We start from the raw sequence: 27,889 nt of genomic DNA on the forward strand, positions 1-27,889 counted from the left end.
TCCTTAAAGTTCTCCAGGCATCTTATCAGTTGGGAAGAGATATTCACGGTCTAGGAATAAACAAGCCAAACTCCAGAGGTTCAGCAGGATCCAAAAGGTATGCATGTTTTTTAAATATCCAAATTTCTTGCAGAGGACAAGATCCAGTGGGGCTTTCTCAGGTTGGTGGATCTGTGTACGACATGCTTCAAGCAGCGTTCTCTTTTAATCATCTCTTTCAGCCCTGAATCATTATACATTACAGAAATGCCGTGACATTTAATACAAAAAAGCATTTCTGTTTTCCAATGCATGCTGTGGTAGTTCTATTGATTTTAATGCGATTGCTTAAGGTATATGTCTGAGTGGTATTTGAGTCAACAGTGATGTAATATTTTCCTTCTCTTTGAAAACACCTGCTGAATGCAATAAAACTTTGATTTTCAAGTTTGAATTTGGTATTTGAAAAATATTCAAGAGTGAAGGGACAGAGCTATTCAAAAGTAAAAGGACAGATTAGTAGTGATAATGCTGTTTCTTAGATACATTGATTGCAGTAAACTCTAAGGATACTTTATACTTGGCAACCAGGGCTTCTGGAACAAGAAAAAAAAAAGGGGAGGGGAATCAAATTTGATTTAAAGAGTCATTCTGAAATTGTGTTGCTACTGGATGAGAGTCTTCCTTCACCAAACATGCTGACATGACATATAATCAGTTTTAAAGAAAGCTGCAGCGCAGCTAGCGGAGTGAAAGCCAGGCAGAATTGTGCATTGGACAAGAAAGGCAGTAGATGTGGGCATAAAGGTGTAGCTGTGAACTGGTAGGTACAAAACAATGATCAACTGTTTTACACACTCTTCAGCCATTGTCTTGTGGCTGCATTCTGGTCATAAACCATGGTGATTGCACCTCGCTGACTGATAATATAGATGAGCTAACCAGTTTAACACTCTTGTCATTCAACAGCCCTGTTGAATAGGATATGAAGTCATCGGCTAATTACCATAAAACACAATCATACACCTTCTTGGTAAAGCATATTTACTGCTGGAAACTATTAAGATTTTTCCTGAAGGTCAGAGCCCAGGTTCCAACATGATTTTTGCTGAGGTATATTAGACTTGAGAGACTTCTATAGAATCTTATGGAGCTTTTAGCAGATGTGGAAATGCCCTTCTTAGATTAGTTTAAGTTGCCACATATGTTTTACGGTTGAGGATTTTTATGATCATGGATGTATATGTGTGGAGCTACCATCTATCAGTATGTTTTGTAGTACTAAGCAATTTTGTAAACAGAAGAAAACCCTGGATCTTACTCATGCTTTTCTGTTCTCACGAGGATGGGTGATACTTTCAGAAGATGCCTTTTGGAAGTTTTCTGGCCAGAATAAGCCATCCTGCAAAATTGCTCCAACTGTTTCATCAGTTTAATGTGGGCTAAGACCATAGAAAATAATAAGTTTCCAAATGTACCAGATTTAGGTATGTCTAATGAAGTCAAATGCACAGTCTCCTGAATTCTGTTCTGTAGTGCCCTGTTTGCAAATTGTGCATTGGACACAATTATATGGGAAGGAGTGAATTAAAACGTTAGGACACCTGGCAGACAATATGTTTCTCTGCTTACCATCTGCAGTGAAGTTCATGCCTTATATATTGTCTGATGCATGTTACTTAAGAAGAGGAAGAACTGAGCATCCTTTTTCAGGCACTTAAAAATAACAGTGTAGATCTTATTGTTCATGTAAAATAGCTAGAATTCATGTTTTGTCCTTCTTCAGGGAAAGAAACACAGTGTGCCACCAATGATCAATCTCATGAATATTCCCTTTCAATGTCTAGGTCTATGTTTAAACAAACAAAATTAGTTTTCTGTGGAGTAACACAAGTGCTTCTGAATTGTGAGATTAATCCAGACTGTTGAAAATCAGGAGAGGTGTCCTGGTACCCCTACTGAGATTGTGCATTAAGAAGCAAGAATGTTTTTGAGTGATGGCTTGAAATTTCTGTTATATATATATGATAGTTACTGCTTTAGGAAACCCACTCTCAGCTAAGGTATCTTTGAAAAATCCTACAAATGCAGTGGAGACAGAAGCTGCCAGATTCAAGATGTCTAAAATAAGGATGCAAATTGCAGTTAAAATAGACTGGCCAGTTTCATCTGACTGATGCTGTTCTACCACAGAGATTAAGTAAACCTGGTAAACTTTATTTCAGGGTGGTGAGATCAGTCTTTAAACAATCTACATTAGTTGATGTGGAATTTCTATTGATCTACAGATGTATGACACTTTTCAAGGTAAAAAAAAAAAAAAAATCAGCAAATGAACCTCTGCTGGTCTAACTGCATCATAAGTAACTTGTATCTTATTATCTGAAGCCTAAAGCAAATTTTGAAAAGAAAAATTATTAGGTCAATCTGACATCTGCTGTGTGGGAAAGTGTTCCTTAGGAAACTGACTGTAGACCTATCTGGGATCTCAAACAGAATTAATCCTAAGCATTTGTTTGCTGTCATCAGCAACATTAGTGTACCAACAGCAGTATTTAACTACACAGAAAAAAAAGAACAGTGTAAGACCAGGGAGAAAGTTGATATTGTTTTTGCAGAATAGTTTCTGTGATAAAACTAACTGGGCATTAGAATAATTGTTTCCATGGTAAATGCCTCAATATGTCATGTCTGAAATGCTGAAAATTTCTTTTGCATTAAAGTTTTCTTTGTGACTGCTCTGTGTTAGCATCTTGCAATTGTCAAAAACTTATTTGCCTTTGTTTTGTTTTGTTTATTAAAATGCATGCATAGAAATCTAAGTATGAAATGGGATTTTTTTTTTAATGTGCAAAATGAAATCTGAATTTTTCCTATTTAATGAACAGTTACTCAATTTAACACCTCTTCACACACACACACCAACAGAAAGAATCTCAAGCCAAACTAAACCTAGCCCCATGTATCCTGTGCTGAACAAAAAACTTCAGCGGATTTTTTGTTTTCTATCAGTTCTTTTCTTATTTTCTGCTTCTTCCTATCTTTTATGACTGGGTTTAGTATGGAAGCTTTCCCAGATGGATGCTGCCTTTAGTTACTATAATGATTATTATGTGTTTCTGTAGCGAACTATGCAGTCGTTAATTAGAATTGTATAGGTAGTTAAGCTGAAATTGCAGAAATGGTGAATTGTGGTGTTAGTAATTTATATTCCATATGTTACAATACATTGGTTTTGTTCTAGTAGAGGAAGATCACAAGTATGATTTACCCATTTTTCAATATATTTATCATGACTTGGGTAAGCTGATGTAGGGTTTAAGTTAATTTGGAAGATATGATTGTTAATTTTTTTTAGGACACAGTTACCCAAGGTGAGTGAGAGCTAAAACAGAGGTGGAAAAGCTAGTTCTGATAAACACTGACTACTTTATATCATGGGGGAAGTAATTTTACACATACAGTGCGGGGGGGGGGGGGGGGGAGGGGGAGGAGGTTGTCTTAGTTATAATTTTGAGAGAGATATCAGTATTACAGAACATAAATGTTTGAAAATATTAGTCCAGGGTTCAGTAATTATCAAGAAACATGTAAAATGTTAGGAATTATTATTTTCCAATAGAGAGAAACTCCCTAAATCATCCCTGTGTCATTCCGTAAGTCCTAGCTGTGTTTTTCTGAGCTGCAGTATTGCCTATAATTCTGGGCTTCCCACCCCAGAAAGATGCAGTAGGACAGCAGGAGTGGTGAGAGTTAGCAAGTCAGACCAGACCTCTCAAACCAGGAAAGGTCTAGATGGAGCAGAGAAGGACTTTCTTCAGCGATCTGTAGAATCACAGGCTCCATGAATAAGGTGAATAGAGGGAATCAGATAAAATACGTAGTGCGCAGATTCAAAATAAAATAATTTTTCTGGTATTATGTATTTGAACTGTGGAGCTCATAGCATTTTGAGAATGCTAAAGACTGGTGACTCAGGTTTAATAACCAGCCAAACAAAATCTAACACCCCTCCTACCCGACAAAAGTGTGAGGAAGAAAACCCCATCCTTTAAATAGAAAAGTGTCACCACTGATTGAAGAAATGTTTGATCTATTTGGTTACTGAAAACTGAGAGTACACTCCAAGGAAAGTGTCATGTAATCACTCTGCTTTCTGTTGCTCATGTTTCCTGTTGCTCAGTGTCAGAAATCAGGTAATAGGAGACAGGGATTTTGAGTGTTGCTCTGGCTGTTTTTGTAACTGGTATATAGATTTGTGTGGTTCAGGAAGGTAACATCACTGAACATGGTAGAGCATGTGTTCCACATTGCCCTGCAAACAACAGAACTGCCTTAAATAGTCAAATAAATTTGTCTGTTTTCTGCATGTAAATTAGTGGCATATAATTTGACTGGGATTAAAAGGAGGCTAATATTCGCTCATGGTTGTGAAATATGTTATTTTCCTTAGCACCACTCAGTTTTGAGGGGAGATCTGTATTGCTATAGAGAATTCTTTCAGAAGAGAATTATTTCAATCAGAAATTGTGTATTAAATGTGTTTGCTAGAAAATCTGAGAGTTTCTACCTTTATTGATTAAAAATTCATTTAAAATGGCAAGATATGAAGAGCCTTTGACAAATATAATCATATGATATTTTCTGTGAATTCAATCTATTTCCTGACTTAATTTTAATTTCTGAAGTATAGTAATTTGACTCCTAGGAGCAAATAAAAGGTTACAAATAGTTCTCTTCATGTTTTCAGAAACACCTAACCAGCTGGAGGTTTGTAAAGGTGTGTTTAAGCTACTTTTGGTGTGGTTGAACTGAAAGTTGGAAACTCCTCCTGTAGCAGAAGTGTTCTTACTGTATAGCTGCACTCCCTGCATTTTTCAGAAAAACTACTTAATGTTTTAGCTCTGATATTTTACCTGTGTTTATTTATATGTATTAAGCTTAATAAAAATGCATGAAAATCTGTTTTCATTTGAAAGAACAAAACATTATAGTTTGTGTGCATATATATATAATCTTGTAATCTATTTTTTTTAACATGTTATGCCAGATCTCATCAGTGATATTCTTCTTTTTTTATGGCTACAAGACTTTTTTTCCACATCCAAAGAAGTCAACAGGACTATCATCTTTGATATAAGAACAGAGGGTCTAAGTCTGCTCACTAGCTTCCTTGTAGGATGTTGGTGATATATATTTGGTAGCAAAGGCTTTTAATTTGCAGACTATGCAGTACTGACAATACCCTTACTGAACTGGAATATAAATTTAGTGTTTAACTGGCCTGTGCCACCTTCTCTCAGGAATTCTGAAATGTATGAAATTCTGTATTCTTATTAAGCCAGGGTAGACTTCCTAAGTACTTTATCCTAGTTTAACTGGTTTTTAGGTTTAGAAGTTTTTAAAAGATTGTAAATGCAAACCAGTCTCAGGATATTTCGATCACTTGATCAAACCATATTAGGAAAGTTTTGTACAAATGTGCAGAAATTGTTTGAAGTTTGTTATCTGTTCTTCATTCAGATTGTTATCAGTTCTTCATTCATTCCTAGAGTGCCTAATTGTTTGGTTTGTTTCCTTTTAGATGAAACTGCTCCTAAAGAAGTCAGCAGGGTAAGTGCTGCTCTGTATCCCCTCTAAAAACAAGTGTCCCACTGTTCACTTGAGATGATTTTTCCATAGACTCTGATCAAGATTTATCTCTATTCCCTGGTTATAGTGGATCTCCAGAGGAAAAAATGCTGTACAGACTGTCTAGAGAACAGTTAATAAGGAAAATAAATATTAAGAACCCTTGATTTGCTGTAAATAAATTGAAGGGTGTTTTGCATTTCGAGTTCTCCCAGTGCTATTTTCATGATCCAGTTTTAAAAAGGTACTTCATGGAAACCAGGAAATTCATGGGACTTTGAGCATAACATTAGACTATTTAATCAGTGTAACTGCCTCAGTAGATGGCAAGCATAGGAAGGGAAGAAAAATGCCCTATTTAATAACTCCCTTTTGAGATGTGGTATGATACAATGAGTTAAATTTTCTAATTCAAAATATTTTGCAGTGGTCTGCATGAAATGCAATGTAAAATCCTAAGAAACCCTATTCAGTAATAAATTCCCAAACCTAGCCCTATATCTGATTGATACTGTGTCCTGCAAAATATCTGTCCGTGAGGACTAATTACAGGGATCTGTTACGAATGAGTGCCTTTGCTCTGAATGACAAAAGATCAGTACAGGACAATCTTTTGCCCCCAGATGGGTCCAGAATCCTGAGGGACCTCATAAGATGGGGGAGTCCTTACAACTTTCCAAGGTGTAATCATAGTCCTGTTTTGCTCTCCTTCATGAATGTCTTGCATAAACTATTTCATGTTCCCAGGAGAAGCACAATAGTGTCAGACATATATTAAAAATAGGGCAGGTTGAAAGACTGCAAAAACTGGCTGGATGCTCTTGAACTCAGTAGAAGTCCTTTGGAAAATGCTGCAATGTGGAAAGAGTGGAGAACTAAGGCTGGTAGTGGAAACCTCAATTTTTGTAACTCTGTGAGCAGAGGGCTGGGATGAGGGGTTCACCTCACATGTGCCTACAAGAAAGAGATTAAATGTTGCCTAAAAATTAGTTAATTCAAGCAGATGTTTTCCATATACATGATGTGCCATGGACTTGTAAGGGTGTTGAGAATGTAAGTGAAAATTAATGTGTTATAGTAATTCATCAGTTTTCAACATGGTTTTTGTTCCTCCCTCAGTTTGCTGTTGTTATGACAGTGAATACCTTGTGTTGTAACCTGGGATTTTTGTTATTAGAATATCTATATGTATTGTTTTGATCACAAAATAACTAAAGATCTGCCTAAAAATCTCAGAAGCTCTAATTACGTATGTGGGAAATTTCCTTTTAATTGTAATTAATTTAGTAGATTAACATTTACCTAAACCTCTGTAAAACAGAACTACAGAATATATCTTGATTACCACATCTGAGCTATTTAAGGCAAAGAAAACAAGTTCTGAACCCCCAAGTCTGCCCTGCCAGTCACTCCCTGTGTCTCTTGGACTGGTGTTAGCCATCTCAGCCCCACAAAGTCGTATCTTGTGGCTTAGGCTTTCCTAAAGATGGATGGTCTGTCACTTGAAGCCCTGGAATCAGTGGGGTGCAGATGATACTTCAGATGTTCTTAAGTAAACATTTTCTCCCTTGTTTTTTTGGCCATCAATCATTGTGCAGTTGGTATGTATACTGTGCTGCACTACAATTTAGTTTAGCTTTTTTTTTTAAGTACTTGAAGGTGCTCAGGAATACACTATGCTACAAAATAACAGGTTGGTTTGTTTGCTGTATTTTTTAATAATGCCATATATAATAATGCAGACCATTGTAATACATCCTCTTTCTTCAGCAGCAGTTCAAACAGATACCAGTGTAATTAAAATGTGAACATAAATTAGAATTTAAATTAGGAAAGTTCTGTACGTGAGCAATATTTTTCAGACAAATAGACATGTTCACGGTGACTGAAGAATTATGAGTTTTGAAGTCATTAAGTGTTATATTTTTATTTCCTGAAAACATCTGCAAGAAGCAGCTTGTATCATAGGGAAGGAAAGATTAAGGTTAGTGAAAGGAAATTTATTGCAGAATTAAATCACCAATTGCTTTAACTATACCATGTTAGCTAGAAAATGAGGTAGGAATATACTGAAAAAATCTTTAATTGTTGGAAGGAAATTTCAGTATTTTCATGTGTTTTATGTTGTAGTTTCACACTTTGAAAATTTAAGAAATTTTGAAATGTAAGTTTAGAAAAATTTTAAAATTTATTATTTTTAATTCTAGTCTACTAATGGCAATTTTATCAATATTTTGGTGTTCAGAAATTATTTGAAAAGATTTCCTTGTTTGGCTTGATATAGCGTCTGAATAGTGATGGAGGGGAAAGATTTCTTGATTCCTGTAGACAGTTTTTGGCATAAGAGCAGCTCTGGTTACAAACTACCTCATGAGCATCTGTGACCAATGAACCTGTGAACTTTTTTCTGAATACTAGTTTCCAGTGTTTATGAAATATATGTAACTGGGGACAGAATCTCCTTTTTGCACAATGTAGTATTGGGAACATCCTTGGAAATGCTGACTTTCTTCTGCTCACTTATTGTGCAGATGTGTGTTGGCTGATCCCATTCATCCTAGCTACACAAGTGGTTTTCTGGGCAGAGGGATTTCAAAAAGAAAACCAATTATTGAGCTACTTGCATGAAGAAAACTTAAGCTGGATACTTTGCTGTTTTCCTGTTTAATCTGCAAAAGAAACAAAAATAGAGGAGTGTGAGTTTGAGCATTAAGTGCGCAAGTATTCGTGCACATCTAGACTAAAGATGTAGTTGTGTGACAACATTAGTGAAAACAGTGTGCTTTGGAGACATGTTATTCTTTTCAGTTGGCAAAAATAACTCCATTCCTTCATGAACTATAGCCAGGATTCTGTTCTACGTGCTGCTGAGTTTCCCGTGATCACTCTGTGCTCTTTTGTACCTCAGGTTCTGAGGTTTAAGTGAAAATACTCAATGTTCCTGATATGATCACGGCAAAATTAGCTGTTCATTTTGCTTAATGACTTTCCATTCCATGTTTACTTGAACAATACTTTCAGTGAAGCTGCCTTTTGGCAAGTCTCTTTTGCTTTGTAAACTCTGGCAATGCCAACAGCAATTCACTTTACAGAAGTTTACCATATAAACACCAGAAAATTATTACCTAGCAAGTGACTCGTTTCATTTAGAGTACTTTATTCTTGGAAACAGGAATGATAGTTTAATCCTTTCCTTTCCCCTTTTTGGACTTGCAGCTTTTTGGCAGCTGCCTTGGCACCAGCCAGCGCCCAGCACAGTATGTCACTGCCAGTCACAGAATTAGCAAGTGTGTTTTCAGTAAATAGTTGCAGTAATTGCATGTATCTTCACTGTGTGACTGATAATAAAGGTTTGGGTTCTTCATGACCCATTGGCAATACAGGCTCATTCCTTGTAGTATCTTCTTATTAAAGATAGGATTAAAATATTTTCATGTCTTCCCTGAACTGAGAACAGGTTAATAAAAATGTTAGGGGAACTAGAAAAAAATATAAAAATATATATTTAGCTTTTAGAAGTGTTGCAAATGGCATTGCACCTATTGTCACGAGAAGATGCTTGTATAAGCTGATGTCTTTAAAAAGAAAGTCTTGTGAATACTGTGGTACTGATAAGCAACAGTGGTAGGAAAATGAAGTTTATTTTTAATGTTGTACATGGTGTCTTTAGAGTGCTTGCAAGTCAAATATTAGGAGGGAATGTAATTTTATAAAAAGCTTTTTAAAAAGAGGAGCAGTATTCAGCCTTGTCAAGTTAAGCTCATTATGCTGTTTTATTATATAATCTGGAGAGGTGATATAATTGAGATATTAATGAAGTTTTATGAGCCTTACAGTTAATAACAGATTATATGGTTACTTCTATGTAGTCATAATGTTCTTTTCTCATAAGTGAAGCCTTTGCTTTTTATGATGTGTTTTTTTCTATTGTGAAGCAATTTATTTTAGTGTTGCCATTTGGTAACAGGGAAGGAGCTGCTGGGAAGGTTAGAATGAATGTTAGGGAGTGGGGCCTATGGGGCAAGAAGCTTCTTATAGGAAAGGTGTTCATCACTTGGAGGCTTGGAAATCAGCTAGATAAAAAGGCTGGGAAATGTGTGCCTTCAAAACTAGTGAGTTCTTTCTGTGCAGAGTAAGAAAGCTGCTTTGCATCATAATAGGGCCTGTGCTGCCAAATGTCATCTTCATCTCGTATTTTCCCTTTTTTGCTTTTGTCATGAAGGTGTTTGATGAGTGAAGAGAAAATTCATAAATACTTGCGTATGGTGCTGCAATGCTAAACTTTATTTACCATGCAAGTTCTAACCCATGTCCTCTCCAGTCAAAACAAGAAGAATAGACGTCAGACAAATGCGTGTAGGAGCAGTTTTCTCTGAGGCTATGTACAACCATTAAAATTAATCACCTCAGCTAAGACTGTTCTTTATAGTTGCTTGCTTTCCAGTGTCCAAGTTTAAAGAAAACTGGTTACGCCAGCCAAGCCCAGTTACCTCTTCTGATTTTTTTTGAGTTTCCTCTCCAAGCTCATTGCTCCTCTGAAAGCCATCTTTGCACTGTAAGTTTGCTCACCACTTTCTTCAGTCCAAGGATTTGACATCCTTTGGCTCAGCATTTCCACTTTGAAACAAGCAGTTTGATTAGCCTTCTGTAAGGTTGGGGGGGTTTGTGGGTTTTAATTATTTTTTAAAATGAAGTCCGGATCCATATTTTTGTTTCTTCACATGTACAGTTTATATGTGTTTTCAGTGTTATTAGAATGTAGTTATCTCATGGTTATCTGTGTCCCAAAATAACAAACACCAGTTCCCATGCTTTCATTTGAAGAAGTAGGTGACTATTGTGATACAGGTCTGGCCTTAGTTTCTACACTAGATGTCTGAATACTCATTGTGATAAAGTGTAGTGACACATGGAATAAATATTTTATGTACTTTTAAACCAAATGGCTCCTACAGGGCTGCCTTTGTCTTCAAGGGACTGGATTTAGTCACCAATATGTTCTCTTCTAGTTTGGCATTCCTTTGTGAGGAAGGAAAAAAAGAGAAACATTGAAGAATATTCTTCAGTTTAAAAAAAAACACTTAGTATGTGGGTAAATAAAGTAATTGTGCCAAAATTCTTAAAGAACATGTAGTATTTCTTTAGAAAAGATACAAGTAATTGAGTATTGATTATCTTTCCAGAAGATAAGTTGTGGATGCAACTGGAAAATTATGTAGAGCAAGTCTCTTAAATCAGAATGGTAACTGTGCATTTGGGATTTTTCATAAGACTACCCAAGAGAAGGGAAAGTTAATCTATTTCAGAAAAAGGCATCACATATTTTAGTTTATTTACTTCTTTTTGTGACTTTTTTTTTTTTTTTTTTTTTGAGAAGTATAGAAGTGTTGCTTTTCTAAGGCAAGTATTAATGTCATTGAAAACTTAGGTGTATAAGACCTGTCTTTTTATACTTCTGGTCAAGTATGAAAATACCTAGCATGAAATATTTTGGACTGACATCTCAGTCAACTGTTAATCCAGACCGTTAAGACTTCGAACAAGTGTTCTTTTTTATTTGGAGGCTTTTTTTTAGTTCATCTTTAAATTCTTTCCCTGATGACTTCTGTTGCCAAGACTATAGTTTTATAGGAAAGAAAACTTGTGTTGTCTGGAAGTTTATGAGGAGATTTTGGTTGTTTTCAGTTCAGCATCTGGCCTATGTTCTGTAGTGTGCTAATAGAGAAGAGAGGAGCTGTCAGTTTTAATGATGACTGAAGAACCTTGGGTGAAATCCAGTCCCTGCCTAAGGACATTCTTCTGTGTAAAATGTTGCACAGAGTTACTTGAATTTGTTATCTGCAAGTTTTGATGATGCCATTGAGAGTTTAATTTAGGCGGTTGGAAGAAGCTGGTTATCTAAAATACTAACTGATGTAACCAGATAGAGAATGTGTATTTTGAACTCTTGGGTCTATGTACAATGTCCTTGGTCTCTGTACATCCTTGATTCTTAGTTATTTTACACTGTTTAAGAACTGAGGTTCTTTATAAGAAGCACTGTTTGTCCCAAAAGATCCTATTCCTGGTCCAGGAATTCCTTCTTACCTGGTCAGCTGAGTTCTTTCCTAAGTATGTAATTTTGATCTCACAAAGTGTGTTTGTTGTTAGCTTTTTGAGGCTGTTTTTTGTTATTGTTTTGTGGTTTATTTGTGTTTCTTGTGGTTTTAGTGGGTTTTTTTGTTTGTTTGACATGTTTCTCTTTGGTTGGTTATTTTTTTCTTTTTTTTTTTTTTTGTTTGTTTTGTTTTGTTTTTTCTTTTTTGGCCTGCTTACATGTCTTTGAATATATGTCCTTAGTTTCAAGTGTCCCTCCATCTGTCCATGGTGTGGCCCCCTGTGACACCTCTAGAGTGTCTTGGAATTAGATATAATTGCTGTATTTTTGTTGCTACAAAGGGACTTTTTCTTTCCTGCAAAAGCATAAAACACCTGTGGCAAAGCTGCCCTATGATTGTCAAAGCATAGAAATAATCTTCATTTCAGGGTTTTCTGGTTTTTTGTTGGTTTTTTTTTTAAACTTTAGATATTATATTGTGTACTCTAATATTAGTTTCTCCATGTGTCAGAATTGTTTAGAATGAATACTTAAAATTCATCTCACTCTACAGTATTTCAGTATCTCCTTAATGTTTATGTTTCTGGACTCCTTGTTTAGTTCTAAGTTACAAAACTATTCTTATATCACTTGTCATGGGTTGTTGTCTTCTATTGCACTGAAATATTCAAAAGACTAAAAACCATTTAACTATTTTTTCATAAATCCTATAAAAACAACCTTATATTTATGAATTTTTATTAATATCTATAGCACAATTTCCCTTATTAATTGTTAGTCCATTTTCATAGCTTTAAAATACACACAATTACTAGAAATATGATGCTGGTATGGTAGTGCTAAACTAGTTTTTAGTCTAGTGGAATTATTTTATGTAATTTCATTGAAATTCAGAATTTTACAGTGAGTATACTAAATACTTGTAGACACTGAATCTTAAATAGAAGAAAATCAGCAATGGGGAAAAATGAGTTAAGGAAAAAATTGATGAGTATTAATAATGTTTAAATTGAAAATTAAGAAACTCTACTTACTCCATATAATAGTGTATATATATATAATAAATAATCCTTTTCCACCATGTGTGTTGAATTTTTTTGAGGAGTTGCTTTCTCAACTAAGTTTTACACCAAATATGCACAAGTCTGCGTTAGCAACCACATTGGGTAGTGCTTGTACCAGAGTTTCCTGATGACTTACCCAGTGTTTAAATACATGGTTTCATAAAGACTGTTGTGGTTTTTCAACCAAACATAATTATGGTTATCCAATCTAAAATGCTTAGAACCTAATAAAAAACTGTTTCAGTGTACTATAATAAAAGGAAAACCATTTCACAGCATGACAGAGTGAATCTTTGTTGATGATTGATCTAAGAATTACTTAATTGTGCATCTGGACAAGCTGTATTTGCCTGGGCAGATGTGGGTGTGCAGATGGTCAGTACCAGATGCGTGCCACGCAGCAATGGCCGGCATTACGCGGCTGCCGTCTCCTCAGTGACACGGGCAATGGTTTGCCCTGCTTACCAAACACTTGCAAGCATACGTGGCAGAGGTGAGGATAAAGGGCACGTAGGTATTATAGCATTAGTATGCATGCTGAACTGCTGCTTGATTAGAGGGAAAGCAGTTATTCTGCTATGGCTCATTCTGATGATGCGTTCTCTTAGCGTATTAGCTTTAACCTTTGAGGATTTGATTTAAATCCTGACTGTGCGTCACAGACGAAAAGATGTGTATTCATTTCCAAGTTCTGAGAAGACATTTTTCCACATGATAAAGTTCATGTGTGCTTGATTAGCTGTTGTTGCTTTAGGGTATGTGGCTACACATACTTTTGCAGATTGAAAAAGGGTTAGCACATCTGAATTGTGTAGATTTTGTTCACCATTTTCCTGCTTTACGGCTACTTATGGCTACAGATTGTAAGTATAAAATATCCACTTGCATGAAACTATGCAATTGTTTTCTCCATTTGAATAATAATCATACAGGAGTAAATGTGGGACACAGCAGAGGGCAGGCAGTGGAAGCTTGCCAGCTGCCATATGGTGCTAATATTGGCAGTGGCATGCTGTATTGTAAACTCAAGACCTGCAGTAGTTTATGCATTTATGCAGTGTGACCTTACATCACTGTCAAAATGTATAACTATCGCATCATTTTACAGAAAGAATTATGAACTGTCAGATTTGTTACACATTAAGAATATTTGGACAGCCTAATACTTAAATGTTCTAATATGTCCATGTAGAGCAATAGATTAGTAGATTAAGAAGAGGTCATGGCAGAGACTGTATATTCTCAGGAACCATTTTAAAATCAAGATTAAGGTCTTCTGAATTAAAGAAACTGGGAATTTATATTATCCAGCAAACACTTTTAATTTTTTTGTTGGTGGAGATTTTTGGGTGTTTTTGAGATGAAGCATCAAAATGTATCCTAAATATATATCTTTACATGCTCTGTATTCCTGACATAGTGTGTTGTATGCATGAAAATAAGAGGGGAAATAAAAATCATATAATGAAATATATTGTGTAAATTACATGCTTAATCCATCAGTAAGTGTCACATCTAGAGGTTTACCCACATTTTCAGACAGAGAACATCTAGAAAGTTATTGAGCAGTTACATATATGCCCATAAACATTGGACTGGCAGTGGGCTAGACTGTGATACTCTGAACATTTATGGTATTTTCCATTGTTGTTTATATTAGTCTGATCTATATTAAACTTGGCTCTGAAGTATGAATGAGCAGAAGAGTAAGCCTTAGTCTTTCAAGCAACATTAATTTGTCTAAATATCACCAGCTTAATTTTTAGTTTAAGCAATGTAATTTACTGCATCATGGAGTTCAGTAAGTAATTGACCATATTACTTTATTCAGTTTCCACATTACCAGTTTTGGGCAGGGTAATGAATCTTTACTTAGCGCCAAGTATTGCTTCCTGTGAAATTATTGTTCGTGATGCTGTCATGCTACACATACACATTTAAGTGCTGTTTTTAACAGCCCTTCAGAACTTGGGAAATGGATAAACAAATGCAGCTGGGGCCCTGAAGGGAGGCTGCATCTCCTTTCCTGTGAGATTTTAACCATATCATGCTGTTCCATCATACCAGCAATCAGCACCCCATGGCTCCCATCAAAATACCCTAACTGATTTGTAATCTGCCAACAGATTTGATTTTTGTCTGCCATTATCAGTTGAAACAAAAGCCTATGAAGCCACAGTGGCTGGCATGATTTTGCCTTGTGATTTTTGTCCTTCACTTGGTTGATATTAATTGCTTTTGTATTTGAAAAGCTGAGCTTCCTGAGCTATGACCACCTGAAAGCTCTGGTGTTTGGCACAGTTCTGTCATTTGGCACATGAATCTGAGGTGGAAGATGCTAGCTAAGGCAGTTGCTTGCTTCCTTTCCTGGTGAACTAGGAAAATCCTTAAAAGGAAGGAGCTGAAGTCTACCGTGGATGTAACAGTCTGGTCAGAGAGAGGGAGAAAGCTAGATAAGCTTTCCCAGGAGTTGGTCTGAGGGAGCTGGAGAGAAAGAATTGTAAACAATCTGCAGGTGTTTTGTGATAAGCTGTTTTGCCCATAAGGTTGTTTACAGATGGATGGTTTCTTAATTAACCAATGGTGACAGTGTTTTGATTAAAGGACCACTTAGACTCTATACCTCTATAGAGTATAAAAAGGAACGGGTTTCCTAATAAAGCGAATTAGCCTTCTGATTGCTTGTGGAGTCCATGTCATCTCTGACTCAACGGTGACAGTCTACTTACTTGATAATTTTCCATGACCCTGGCTCAGTTTAGGTGATTTTTAATTGTTCAGTGATGTTCTCAGTGTGCTTTGAACAAATATCTAATGAACAGAGGGTGGAGTGTTGTGTGTCTTGCGTAGCAGTGACCTTGCTCTTCAGGCAGCTGGATTAGGACAGCTCTACTTGGCTCAGTACTGAAATCTTAACATATTATTTTTAATGAATTTGTATGTTTCAAACCTGCAAAATTAATCTCGGTTATTCTAAAATGTTCTTCTCATCTTTGCTTCCATAGTACCAGGATACGAATATGCAGGGCGTAGTGTACGAATTAAACAGCTACATAGAGCAGCGCCTGGATACAGGAGGAGATAACCAACTGCTTCTGTATGAACTGAGCAGCATCATTAAAATAGGTAAGAAGGAGAATCAGATGTCTCTGAGCTGTTATTCAGCATCACTGCACAGCACATTTCTTACGTGGCTTAATTAATAAAGCCAGGTACTTAGGGATAACAGTGTTCTCATTGGATGTTCTCTCAGTGTGAACTTACTTCACCTTCTGTCCCTCAGTGAGTCCCTAGCTGCACTTAAGTGAATTTCATCTTTGGAGAGAGTTGCATATCCAATTGTGATATTAAAGTCTCATGTTAAATGAACTAAAGAGTCAACTATTCTGATTATGATGGTGTTACAATTTCAATAGAGAAAGTAAAAAAAAAATGTATCAGTAATATCACTGCATACTTATACTCCTTTTGAAACAATTGAAATGTCACTGGAAGAAGGCATGACTTTTGTGTGATTTCAAACTCTGTTGTTTAAATATTTTTTTCTATCTGATGCAAGTACCTTTTTATAACAATATAAGTGTAATTTGGTTTCTTTTTAGCCAGAGTGGATGTACTCAGACTTCAATAGGAAGTGTCACAGTAGATTTCAGTCAGCTCTTTAGAAAGGTTTTACTATCCCAGCTACTTCATAATTTTGTAATGTTGAGTAATAGTTCTGGTTTATATATATGATGTTTTGAAAGAACCTTTTCTCTGCTGATTTTGCTTAGGGTGCTGTGCTATTTGGATATTGATGTCCAACTCACTGCAAATCAAATTTGTTAATAAACAGCAAGTGAGACTTGACTATACAGAGAGCTTATGTATTACATTTTCTTTTGTATAGCAGACAGGAGGGTTTTTAATATATTATTTCCTTTACAGTCCTCATTTGCCTTGTAAGTCAATATACTTAGGTACTACAGCTGAAGGATTTAAAATCTGAATGCAAATTACTGTGCCCTCAACTCTTAATAGTGCTGCACAGTTGACAACAAAAAAGTAACTACACAGTTGAACTTTTTTCCTTTTCTTAAAGAAATTAAGAAAGCCATTTGATTTGATTGCACACAAGTAATTTTTTTTCCCCTGAAATGTACTAAAGTTATTTTTGAGTTGATTCATAAAACAGTAAATACCAGATATGCCTTTTTAATCTATTTTTAGAATGTTTATTAACTTGTGGAAAGACACATGATCCAAGCCTGTTGCTTAAAGCAGGGTGAAAAACATTTTCTGCTTTGGTTCTGATTTTGAGGATAAGTTATGAGTTATGAAAGTTGATTGACTCTAAGCTTTTGAGAGTTTAAGGAACTTGACTTTACCCTGTTTCATGCCACACTCTGAATCTGGCAGAAATCTATAAAGTTATAAATTTTCTGGTGAGTGTCACTATTTTTAATATGGGCTAGATGTAGAAAATATAAGCTGTTTTAAAACACATTTTTATAGGAGTATTTGTAACTCCTCATTTTCCCATGATTTTTTTCTCTTAAGGCAAGAACAAATATAGCTTAATATTTACAATTAGCATTTATTTTACTCTTAGAAATTGTAGTGGTGTCTGACATTATATTGTAAATACACTTTTCAATGTTACTTTTATTGTATGAATTAATTTGCTTTTACAGACATTAGGCCTTGGAGTATAGAGGTATAAAGAAGTTGTTTCTAATTATCTTTTAAAATGCTGTCAATGGCAATGAACAAAGCAAGAACTCTGTGGTACCTCTACCTTTATAACCTCTCCAAAGTGTTAGGGGACATAGCAGAAAACCTTAAACTTTTGAATGGTAGATGTTTGTCCTAAGTGGAATTGAATCTGTGGTTTCACCTCCATGATGTTGTAGAAGTTTGATTTATCTCTGTGAGAACAATTATTTCTTTTGTTATTCCTTTGGCAGCTACAAAAGCTGATGGATTTGCACTATATTTCCTGGGAGAATGCAATAATGTAAGTATACTGGATTAAAATGCTGCTTTTTGTACATTCACAAGTATGTTTTCTAATATAATAATGGTGGTAATGAAAAGAATATTCTCTGCATTTAGGTCCTTGGTCTTTTCAGTTTAGTTTTTTTTTTAAGATTTTGCAGTAATGCTATTGTTTCTCTGACTCTGGAAGCTTAACTTGTGATTTAACCCTATTATTAATTGTCTTTAAGAAATAAAAAGCTTAACATGGATTTAATGTCTGCATAGCCTTTTCTTTGCATCTAGTTATTTCCCTGATTTTTTTAAAATGTTAATTGTCAGCTGCAACTTGATAGTGAAATAATGTAAATTCTGGTTGTCATAAAATAAATGATACATTTTAAATTTATTAATTCATTTAGTTTCTGATGTACTAATTCAAACAACAGTGAATCCAATATTTGTTCTGTTGGTATTTGAATGTTAGAATACCTTGCATCTTTTTCTATCCAGTTTAATTTGTGCAGTTAGCACAGTAGAAGACTTCATAGTTATTTTGAATGGCTATCAGAAGGAAATGCAGTTTAGCAATTCAGTCAGTTCCCTCAACTTAAAAATCAGAATTTTTCAGAAATTTTGTCTTTCAGTAGTTCAAGAAACAAGCAGTGACTAGAGAGGAAAATATTTTTTCTCTTTTTTTTTTTTTTCCTTACTTTACACTGCCAGTTTTAAAAGCTTATTCTTGTATAGTCCATTAGCCAATTTCCTTTGCTCTTTGTGCAATATTTGGATTCAGAAATAGTATTTGAATTCAGAAGAAGCAGTAAATATTACATTTCTGATGTAGTGGAAACAGAATTGAAGATGTACAAACCTGTAAGTACATCTTCCACCTTTTATGTGGAAGAAGGCCCATACAGAAATTTCCTATAAGAAATGGAAATGAGGTTTTGCATTTTTTGTGATATGACTGTTTCATATAATAGGGATAGCCCACTTTATTATTTGAAAATTCTTTTTTCTCTCAATGACTTCTGTTAAGCATATAAATAGCATATATTTTTAAATAACTCTTTCACCAAGAGGTATAATTTAAGAAACATATTTGTCATTTGTGAATGCCATATTTTGTTCTCATTACTAGGTAGGTGGCTGCATTAATGGGTAGGGGGTGATACAAACAGTCACTGAAAATCTCCCTCCTGCTGTCAGAGGCAGGGACCTGCAGGAAGTTCAGCCTCCATCCCAAACATCCCAAATGCACAGCGCTGGCCAGCTTTGGTGGCAGTGACTGCCTGCCAGCTGAGCATGCTCATCTCTAAATGCTTTGTAAAAGATTATATCAAAATTAACTTTACTGCTTGAGACAAAGAGAATTCTTCAAAAAGAAGACTTTTCCTATTAGATTACTGTGGCATAATATGGGATTACTGACAGCCTTCTGATACCCTGGGGGCCTGGATACTATATGACCTTCTGCTTTTTTTTATTATTTTATTTTATTTTTTTTAATATCATATTAGGCAGATTAATCTATTTGCTTCCCAGTATTCCTGTACAACTCTTTCCTGAAAAAAAATCTCCAACCACTAAAAACACACATTGACTTTATTAACCACTGCTATGTAGCTGCATCACCCAAAATGGAAAGTTCTTCATGTAGTTTTTATAGGGACTGATCCCAAGTCCTTTGAAGTTTGTGTGAGATTTTCCATTCACTTTAGTGGGCTTTGAGCCAAACTCATGTTTGTAGTCTTGTAACTAAATGGTAATGTATTCGCCTACTTCTTATAATAAATTGTCATTGTAAATTAATTTGGATAGCCCTTGCCTCTTGAATATTTAATTAAAGGATGTATCCAAGTGAGATTAGCCATTGCCCAGCAAGCACTGGCAATGAGGTTTTATTTATTTTTATTAAATGCCTTTTTAAAATGGGAACAAAAATATTCTGCATAGCAAAAGCAGGAATGAGCTAATTCTTTAAGCTGAAACTAAAAAATAATAATTAAACCCTTTGATTAGCCTGGACAAAGTATTTGCTGAATATCTATGGCCATCTGCTGAATAATAGTCTCTGCTTTTTGGTGGCTTAATATTTTGGTGCTAGATATCTGACTTGAATTTTGCAAATTTAGCAAAATCCTTCCCCTCCCCCCACCACCCCCCTAACACAGCCCCCCCAATTTAGCATTGGGCTTTTTGTTCTTAGCTTAGAAAATATCTGCTTGTTATCCATCTAGGAGTGTATGCGTGTGCATGTACATCTTTTTGAGAATCAAGTTTTGGGATGGGAGTGTGTAAGAATGGAGGAATCCTATGAACAAGTAGATAGCTACTTTCAGTTGGTTTTCTAATATTTAGTGATGAGTGTTCTGACTATACTCTGTAAGGGAACTTATGACCAAACTTGAAGCACAAGCACTAACTCTACTTCATTTCAGTTCCTGCTTTAAATGTGTATAGGTATACTTTTGTTTGTTTAAATTAATCCAAATTTGAGAATTTTGGTGTGTTAATCTCATCAAAGAAATATTTTTGCAATATGAGATATCCTTAACTACCTTTAGCCTGGATGAAATAGTGAGTTTCTAATTAGGATATAAGATTATTTTCATTTTGCAAAAATGCTTAATTTTTGCAAAATGAAAACCAGTAAATGATTACTACATACTTTGTGCTATTATTTCTTAATGTTGAGGAAATTGACATATCATTGCAAATTACTTTTTTCATGGATTATTAAGAGTGCATAGTAAATAATTCTTTGGTGCTATATTTCATATAAACAGACTTTTCCTTACATGACAATTACATTAGAACTGAAAAAAAAATTAATCTAGTTGAGAAAAAGCTCTAGATTAGCCAGTCCCTTTCTTTTTGCAAAACATAGATGATACATTTGCCTTTAAAGGAAGACAATGCTTTGGAAAAAAATCCTTTAGAGTTTAATGGCACAAAAGTTTGTAAAAATATCTGTCCATATAAAAAGTTTCTTTTCAGTTTCATTTTCTTTCTCTCTATTGAAGTTTACATACCATATTAGAGTTGGAAAACAGCATGAGGACTAAGTAACTTCTGGCTGACAGTTCAGGTTGAATGCCTTCAGGATATTTACTTGAGAAAATTGGCTTGAAATAGAAGATGCCACATCAATTGCAGATTCCAGTGCATTTCTTTATGCAAGTATTACTCAGCTTTGGTGCCAAAATGGTTCCAGTGTGGGTAGTTCAGTTATTTTAGCATCTTTCTGGGTGTTCAAATTGCTTGAAGCTCTACCACTCAGTGCAGTCCTAAACTGAGAGTGTTCTGATAGTGATTCTGCTTTTCAAACTATTGCCCTCTAGCAGGTAAGCACCCCTTGCATTCCCAGCTCCTTCCTTCCCCATGAAGTTGCCCAGCGTTTCAGAATCTGGTTCTGCCAGTGCTACACATATGCTAGAATTAATTGCAAAGTACTTGTGCTAAAAACAGTCGCGTTTCCTCATCAGGGCCATAATCTGAACAGACCTGTGCTCATACTGCCTCTGGTTTTTGAACTTTCTTCATATCTAGGGGATTATCTTTGTCCATGGGTTAGTGTAATTATGCAAATAAAGCTGGTATTACTTAAGGTACATAGCAGCCATTTTACAAGTACTATATACTGGAGAACAGAAGTGCTTCCAAATCAAACAAGAAAGTTTCACAACTCTCCAGCAAAGGACTTGACTTTATTTCAATTTTCTTTTTTCTTTCTTATGGGGATGAATGTACAGTTAATAATTCTCCTGTTATGACCTTAATTAAGTATCATCTTCAAACATGGCTTAAAGGATTTACTGAAATTTTCCTATTGGATACTTTGTGTGTAAATCAATTGCTCAAGTATCATGCTAGCTAGGCATTTAAGTCCATAAGCTGACATCTTTACAAGGCACTGTTTCTAAAATTCTTATCCCAATTACAGAGTTCCTAATGTATTACTACATTAATCAAGTTTTCAGATAGTTCTTCTTTATAGTCCTTACTTGTATGAGTAATTTGCCTCATGATTACACCATGATTCCCACGTAGAGATGTATGACTTCATATTTAACAGTCATACACTTAAAGCAGCTTTTACTTGGTCTTGTGTTACTTAGTTCCTGAAACTGCAAATTGTGTTGACAAACAGATTATCTTTGCTTCAGACAGAAGTTTCCAATAGCTTTATTGTAAGAAATAATTATGTGAGGCCACAAATATGTGCACATACTCTGTGCTTCAGGGTGTATTTTATTAAGCCATTCTTGAATTTCTGGTCATGCAAAACTTGTTGCCGCTTGATGTGTGTGCAGTGCCATCTAGTGAGTTTATGAGGTGGGTGATTTGCATTATTAAGAGCCCAGTGAAAAACATGTACTGTTTGCTGTCTCCAGTTTTTGAATGCATAGGCATCTTCTCTAAAATTTGAGTCTTTTAACATGTTTCCAGGTGAAATTATTGCAAGTCAATTCAGGAAACTTTGTTCTTTATCCTTGAATCAATTCTAAGACCATGGGGTTCTTTTATATGTAAAGTGGAAGAAATCTGTTGCTTTCTTATTTACCAGTGAATAGTGATACTCAATGGAGAGCTAAAGCTCTTGTTTAGTTACAGTGTTTGAGTTTAAATTTGAGTCAATAAATTATCAAACTGAAAGAAATAACTGTCAAAATGTATTTTGGGGACTTGTGGAATGTGTTCACAATTAATATAGTATCACAGAATATCCTGAGTTTGAAGAGACCCATGAGGATAATTGAAATCCAGTTCTTGGCCTGCATAGGACACCCAAGAATTACTCTGTGTGTGAGAGCATTGTCCAAACACTTCTTGAACTCTTGTCAGGCTGGTGCTGTGATCATTGCCCTGAGGAGCAGTTCTAGTGCCCAGTGATCCTCTGGATAAAAGCATCTTTTTCTAATATCCAACCTCAACCTCCCCTGACACAACTTCAGGCCATGCCCTTGGGTGCTGTCACAGAGCAGAGATCAGCGCCTGCCCCACCCCTTCCCCCCATGAGGAAGCTGCAGCTGCAGGGAGGTCTCCCCTCAGTCTCTCCAGGCTGAGCAGACCAAGTGACCTCAGCTGCTCCTCACACGGCTTCTCCTCAAGGCCCTTCATCATCCTTGTGCCTTTCCTTTGGAACCCCACTTGGAGATTTAGATCTCTTTTGCACTGTGTCACCAAAAAGAGCCCCCAGCACTCGAGGTGAGGCTGCCCCAGCTCAGAGCAGAGCAGGACAATCCCCTCCCTTGCCCGGCTGGCGATGCTGTGCCTGATGCCCCCCAGGCCAGGGTTGGCCCTCCTGGCTGCCAGGGCAGTGCTGGCTCTTGTTCAACTTGCCATCCACCAGGACTCTCAGGTTCTTTTCTTCAGCACTGCCCTCCAGCATCTCATTCCCCAGCCTGTGCATGCATCAATATGTACTATAGATAGAATGCAGAAATTGCTAGAAAACTAGACAGAGTACAGTAGTTTATGTTTTACTATCAGAATAGGAGATTGTTTTGCATAAATCTGCAAAGATTTATCCAGGTATCTGATTTTGTGTGATATATTCACTAATGTGCAGATAAAGAAAGAATATAGGACTGCAGATATGTTTGTAGGATTGGATTAGATTTCAAAATGGCCTTTGGAACATGATCAGAAGGCAGACAATGAATCAGCTGAGAAAAGTTACACAAACAGAACTCTAGCCGTAGTGTAAAGTATTTTCCCTTTTCCTCTCTCTGTTGCTGAAGCCCCAGATGGAATAAAACATTATTTAAACACAGCACGTTAAGAAAAAAATAGAATTGGAGGAGCTGAAGTGAGTTCAGGAGAGAGCAGAGAGAATGATCAGGAAACAAAAGTGCTTTTGCTTAGTCTAAGAAAAGGAAGTTGAGGGGTGAAAGTATGCCTAGATAAGGCAGAGAGGAAAGGAATCATCTCCAATGGTGTGTAGGGCAAGAAGCAGTGTGCTTGAATTGTCATTGGGAAACTTCCTTGGTTACGGCTGTAACAAAGCATGGCAGTCTGTTGCTTGTGCAAGTTCAGGGATCCTCATCCCTAGAGGAGTGTTTGGACCTCTCAGCCAAATGTCTTTCAGAAAACTGCTTAGCTGACCATGCCTTAAAATGGAAGGGATGGCAGGGAGGCATGTCAATTTGGTTTTCTGTGTCAATGAACTGCTATAACTCTTGTGGTGTTTTTCTTGCGTAAATCAACTGGAAAATTTCCAGGAGTTAAGTTCAGTTAAAAATTGATACTATTCAGAAGGGTGAACACATAACCCCCCTGCCAAAAAAAAAAAACCAACCAAACCAAAACCAACAAAAAACAAACCCAAACCAAAACAACAACAACAACAAAAATACCAAACTCAACTGCTAGTAGTTCTACAGTAAGTGCACCATCTTGATTTCACAAGTATCCAACATTTGTGCATACTATGTGGCTTAAAATCGCAAATCTCCTCTAGTACACTGTGAGGTGTTGCAAAGGAAACATTTTTTTAATAAACAATGGTGGTAGTTGCTGGTGGTTTTTTTCTTCTTTTAACCCTGTGTGCCTCATACAGTCTGCTGCACTTGTGTTTAAACCCAGGGCATAATTGCCTAGAACTCTTTAAGATTTTAGCATGGTAGTGTTGGGCTACTGCTTCAACTAAGCCACATAACAAATGCAAGGGGTTTGGCTATGACTAATTTCCAAATTAATTATGTTAGTTTGTTTTTCTTGGTCATCTTTGCCTATTATGATGAATTTTATTCTTACTAAAAATCCAGGCCTTAGGGCACAGCCTTTGTAAATATCTGCAGATAATTTTATCATTCGGTTGTGTGGTCTTATATTTAAGTTGTCCTTTACCAAGAATAAAAATCTATTGCTGTTACTGAATAGAAACAGATGTGAGCACCAGAGGCCATTAAACTCACTTAATATCAGCTTGATCAATTTCCTTTTTCTCTTTTAATTTTTTCTTTCCCCCAAGCATCAGATCACATAGCAGGGCTTTAGTATGAAGGCTTTCATTTAATGTCAGTTGAATATTAATTGATTTTCTGTGAAGCATTTTTAGGACCAGTTTTATCAGTGGATTGTGCTGTGGAAGAAACTAGATCAAGATCAGTCACCTGTACCAGCAAAATAGTTTGTTAGCAGAATGCTTGTCACATGTGTACTTATCCTTCATTTTAATCATTAAACCTGTTTCTTACCCAGACTGTTTTTCTGCAAGGAAATTTTAGAAAAATTGGTATATGATTGTCATTGGCTTCATTATAAGTAGTTCTATGAAAAGAAGAAATAGCAGTTTGTGAAATTATAATGATCATGAAGATGATGATGATGAAGTTTGCAGTTTAATTCCAATCCTGACAAACTTTATGTAGCTAGTTGAATGGTTTCTAGTTTTTGTGAGATAGGATTTGGTATTGTGCTGTATTCCAACAAACTACATACCAACAGTGACTAGAAAAATAGCATCAGTTATACCTGTGATTGTCATCTTCATTAGAAGAGCCAAAGATTGAAATCACTGAAAACTGTAGGTACTTTCTTGGTGCTGTAACAATATCTGTCAAGAGTTGCAGATACTATTGTGTTATGAGACTTGCTGCTACTACTCCTGTTTTCTTTTACTGGGATTTTAATCTGCTGTCTCTGTCAAGTATTAGATTTTCACTGGAAAAACTAAAAATGAGGCCAAGTTACACTAGCATGACAAGATGAACATGAGTGATTCTTCATGTGCATGCTCTTACCTGTTAGAAATGAGGAGCAAAGAAGGTCTTTTCAGCCACAGTAAGAGATTCAAGAGAAATAAATAATTTTACCAGACTGAGTGCATAGTACCAAGGAAAGAGCACCAAAAACCATGGTATTATGGCTTTTTGAGCATAAACTCATCTTGGTATGTGTCTGAAAGCCAAGGTGGTGGGTTTATCTGTGAATTGAGGATGTTGTCATCTTTATATCTCTCAAGAAACAGTTACAGTGCAGCATTCTTCATTCCTGTAGACTGGCAGGCTTGTTAATACATTAGTATTTTTAAAAGATATTAGGCACAACAATATGTTGCCTATACCTAGAGTGCCTAAGAAACATGGGTCATAGAATAGAATCATAGAATCCTATAAGTTGGAAAAAACTCTGTGATCATTGAGTTCAGCTATATAGCCTAACACCACCAAGATGAAACAATGAATTTTGCAACAGTCGTCTGTGTTCACCAGAGTTTAAACACTTGTTAAGGTCATAATTTCTTTTGGACTTTCCATTTTGCTTCAGTTTGTTTTTTTTAGAACCTCTTGATCTCCATGTTCATGATAGGTCATTAGTGGATTCCAAACCATATTGTTACATCCATCAAAATTAATAGGAGTTTTTTGGGCTGTGGACTTTAAAAAAGTGAATTAAGTGATTAAACTAGGAAGGGAGGAGTAATTTTGAAGATTTTAGGCCCAGCCAGTGCAATATGTCCTGTCACAGATGGAAGGAAAGAAAGCACCTCATGTGGTCTAGGGTTTCAACAAGTTGCAAGAAGTTCTTGATGTCAAAGTTTAGTGTTCTCCTGCCTACTACATTTAAAGAAAGAAGTCCATCACCGTGAACTTACTGGAAGAATATTGTTAAGAGGGTAGTTGAGACTGATGAAGAAAAGGAGATTCTGTCTGTCTGGAAGGAGGTAAACAGATCAAAATTGGGAGTTACAGAGTCCTGTGGACTGCCAGGTGCCAGAATGCCTGAACCTGGAAGCTTCCAAAGGATTCTCTCTCCAAGACAATGTTTGTCCTTTTGGTAGTTTTTCAGATCCAGTTTTTCAGACTGAATCTCCCATTTTGGTTGCCTTCTCTCTCTATCAACAGTAGAGATACCTAATGCTCTTTCTACACTAGTTATCTTTTATTACTTTTGCCTGGAGAGACACTGTGACATTGCATTATCAATAAAGAGCTATTTGTATTTATCCCTTTCTGATACTGACTTAGAGGCTCACTGCAAGTGATAATAGCAGCAAAGCAGTCTGTGAGTAGTGCACAAGCACCCTGCTGTCTCCTTTTACTGCATGGTGAGCTATCAGTATAGTATTTGGGAAATCAGGGGTCTTAACATTCTTATATTTCCTTTTTTATTGACTATATATTGGTTAACTTGTGGATGAAGATCCACCGATTTCTTATTTTGATTATTAATCATTGTTTATTATCATTACCAGAAATACAAACTGTCTTTATTGAAGTAAAATATTCAGACAAACTGAGAAAATGCAAGTTAATTCGCAAGGGCCAATCTATCAATTTCTTCACTTACTTGTGAAGCTGTATGCAATATATCTGATGTCTGTATAGACACACTTCTAGTTACCTTTTGAGCTAGTGAAACATTATTGGAATGTACATTTGCAAATTAAAAGAATGCTGGAGTCATTGTCAGAAGAAAGTAGGTGAGCCCCAAATTTTATCATTACTGCAGTACATTTCGTTTCATAAATATTTTCTTAAGCAAAAATAAAAAGTGAGCTGCATAGGTGATGTGAAAACCTGCTGGATTTTGACAGTATTAATTTTAGAGATTCCCATAAATCTGTGTCTGGGGGGTGCCTCAGAGATTATTTCAGTAACACGCCATAGTAGAGTAGAGCAGTTTACTTTGTTTTGTTTGGCTGACCTTGCCATTGATGGCTTCTACTCAAGACATTGCTACATAATTAATTGGCAATAAACATTTAAGCTCATTCAGATTTAAATTCATCAAATATGGAATGTACAAACACTCATAGCAATTTATTAGGTGTATGTATAAAGTCAGCGTGGAATGGTAGAAGCTTATGGATTAATTTCAGCTCATATATGGTTATGAGAAAAATTGCCTTTCTTTTTAATAGTCTTGCATGGTTAGGATAAGATTATCAGTTGTTCTGCACAGTCATTTCTACCTCTGCAGTCAGAAGGAATAGTGGCAAATTTGGAACCTACTGGGTAGTTGAAGAGTTTTTCGATCACTGACCCTTAGTTTGCAACTTTCCATAGAATGGAATTGCTTCTGCAAAACTCTTTTTTGCAGAAGCTGTAAGTAAAATAATGTTCAAAAACTTTTTCCAGCATAGGGAAAAACTTTTTCCAGCAGTACTTCATTGTGTTAACAACTGAGGGGTTTACCAGGCAAAATG

At 35.9% G+C, this 27,889-nt stretch overlaps 1 protein-coding gene across 12 annotated transcripts in view; it reads left to right on the forward strand.

The window, feature by feature from the left end:
- PDE10A (phosphodiesterase 10A) overlaps nucleotides 1-27,889 on the forward strand; it is a 352,020-nt gene that overhangs the window by 277,362 nt on the left and 46,769 nt on the right. For all 12 annotated transcript variants that reach the window (XM_021544164.4, XM_085575511.1, XM_021544159.4 and 9 more), the window contains 3 exons: nucleotides 5,564-5,592; nucleotides 15,777-15,897; nucleotides 17,718-17,767. In XM_021544164.4, the coding sequence (XP_021399839.3) occupies nucleotides 5,564-5,592; nucleotides 15,777-15,897; nucleotides 17,718-17,767 (200 nt within the window). The remainder of the gene's footprint in view (nucleotides 1-5,563; nucleotides 5,593-15,776; nucleotides 15,898-17,717; nucleotides 17,768-27,889) is intronic.

This window comes from Lonchura striata, chromosome 3, assembly GCF_050655825.1.
Source record: "Lonchura striata isolate lonStrDom1 chromosome 3, ASM5065582v1, whole genome shotgun sequence".
Classification (NCBI taxonomy): domain Eukaryota; kingdom Metazoa; phylum Chordata; class Aves; order Passeriformes; family Estrildidae; genus Lonchura; species Lonchura striata.